The sequence below is a fragment of the Propithecus coquereli genome, unplaced genomic scaffold (assembly GCF_000956105.1).
Source record: "Propithecus coquereli isolate 6110/MARCELLA unplaced genomic scaffold, Pcoq_1.0 Scaffold295, whole genome shotgun sequence".
NCBI lineage: Eukaryota > Metazoa > Chordata > Mammalia > Primates > Indriidae > Propithecus > Propithecus coquereli.
In genome coordinates, this window is record NW_012148563.1 from 3,409,777 (window position 1) to 3,410,483 (window position 707).

At 33.4% G+C, this 707-nt stretch overlaps 1 protein-coding gene across 1 annotated transcript in view; it reads left to right on the top strand.

Moving 5' to 3' along the window:
• Positions 1-707, top strand: part of LOC105813970 (RNA-binding protein 44-like) — a 12,480-nt gene that overhangs the window by 9,221 nt on the left and 2,552 nt on the right. The window contains exon 5 of the mRNA XM_012648822.1: positions 221-338. Coding sequence (XP_012504276.1) covers positions 221-338 — 118 coding nt within the window. The remainder of the gene's footprint in view (positions 1-220; positions 339-707) is intronic.

The window sequence follows — 707 nt, forward strand, 5'->3', positions numbered from 1 at the left end:
TAGGAAGCAGATCACTCAAACAAAAAGAACTTTTTATTTCGGGACTGCTGAAATCCCTTCTCACAGAGTCTTCATGCTTGGTTCTCTTATTTTGCTAATATTCATCTTTAGATTTATATATAGAAGTAATTATCATAGTGATTGATCATGTTTTATAGATAACTTTTCAGAGGATTAAACGTTATAAGTAATTCATAGCTCGTCATTTTCAATTTATTAGACTGTAGAAATTACCAAGAAATAAGTGAAGACTGGTTTGATGCTAAAGAAAACCTGACAGGAGTTGACTTCTCAGGAATACAGGAAAATCAAATAGAACAAGATAAATGGAATCCGAAGTTTACACTAGGTTGGTTTAACAATTTACTGAGAAATCCTAACCTATTTGTAAAATAACGCTTACCTGCTTCTGTGTTGTGTTGGGTAACTGAACTGTTTTAATATTTTATTCCTGTTTGTGGCTTTTCTTTATACAAAATGAGAAATTGGCCAGTTGGAGGTCAACTTTTTAAAGAACAGAAAATTGCCAAAAGCTTAAATCCAGGATTTAGTTAGCAAGTAGATAACCTGCATTCTTTTCCTCTGAGCCCTCATTGGACACTTTCCAGGTGTGGTTACCTGGTGAACAAAACCAACTTACCAGTTTTCATCAGGTAACCAGTACTAATCTATCAAATTGGTGTTAGTGATAAAAACTATTTGCTTTC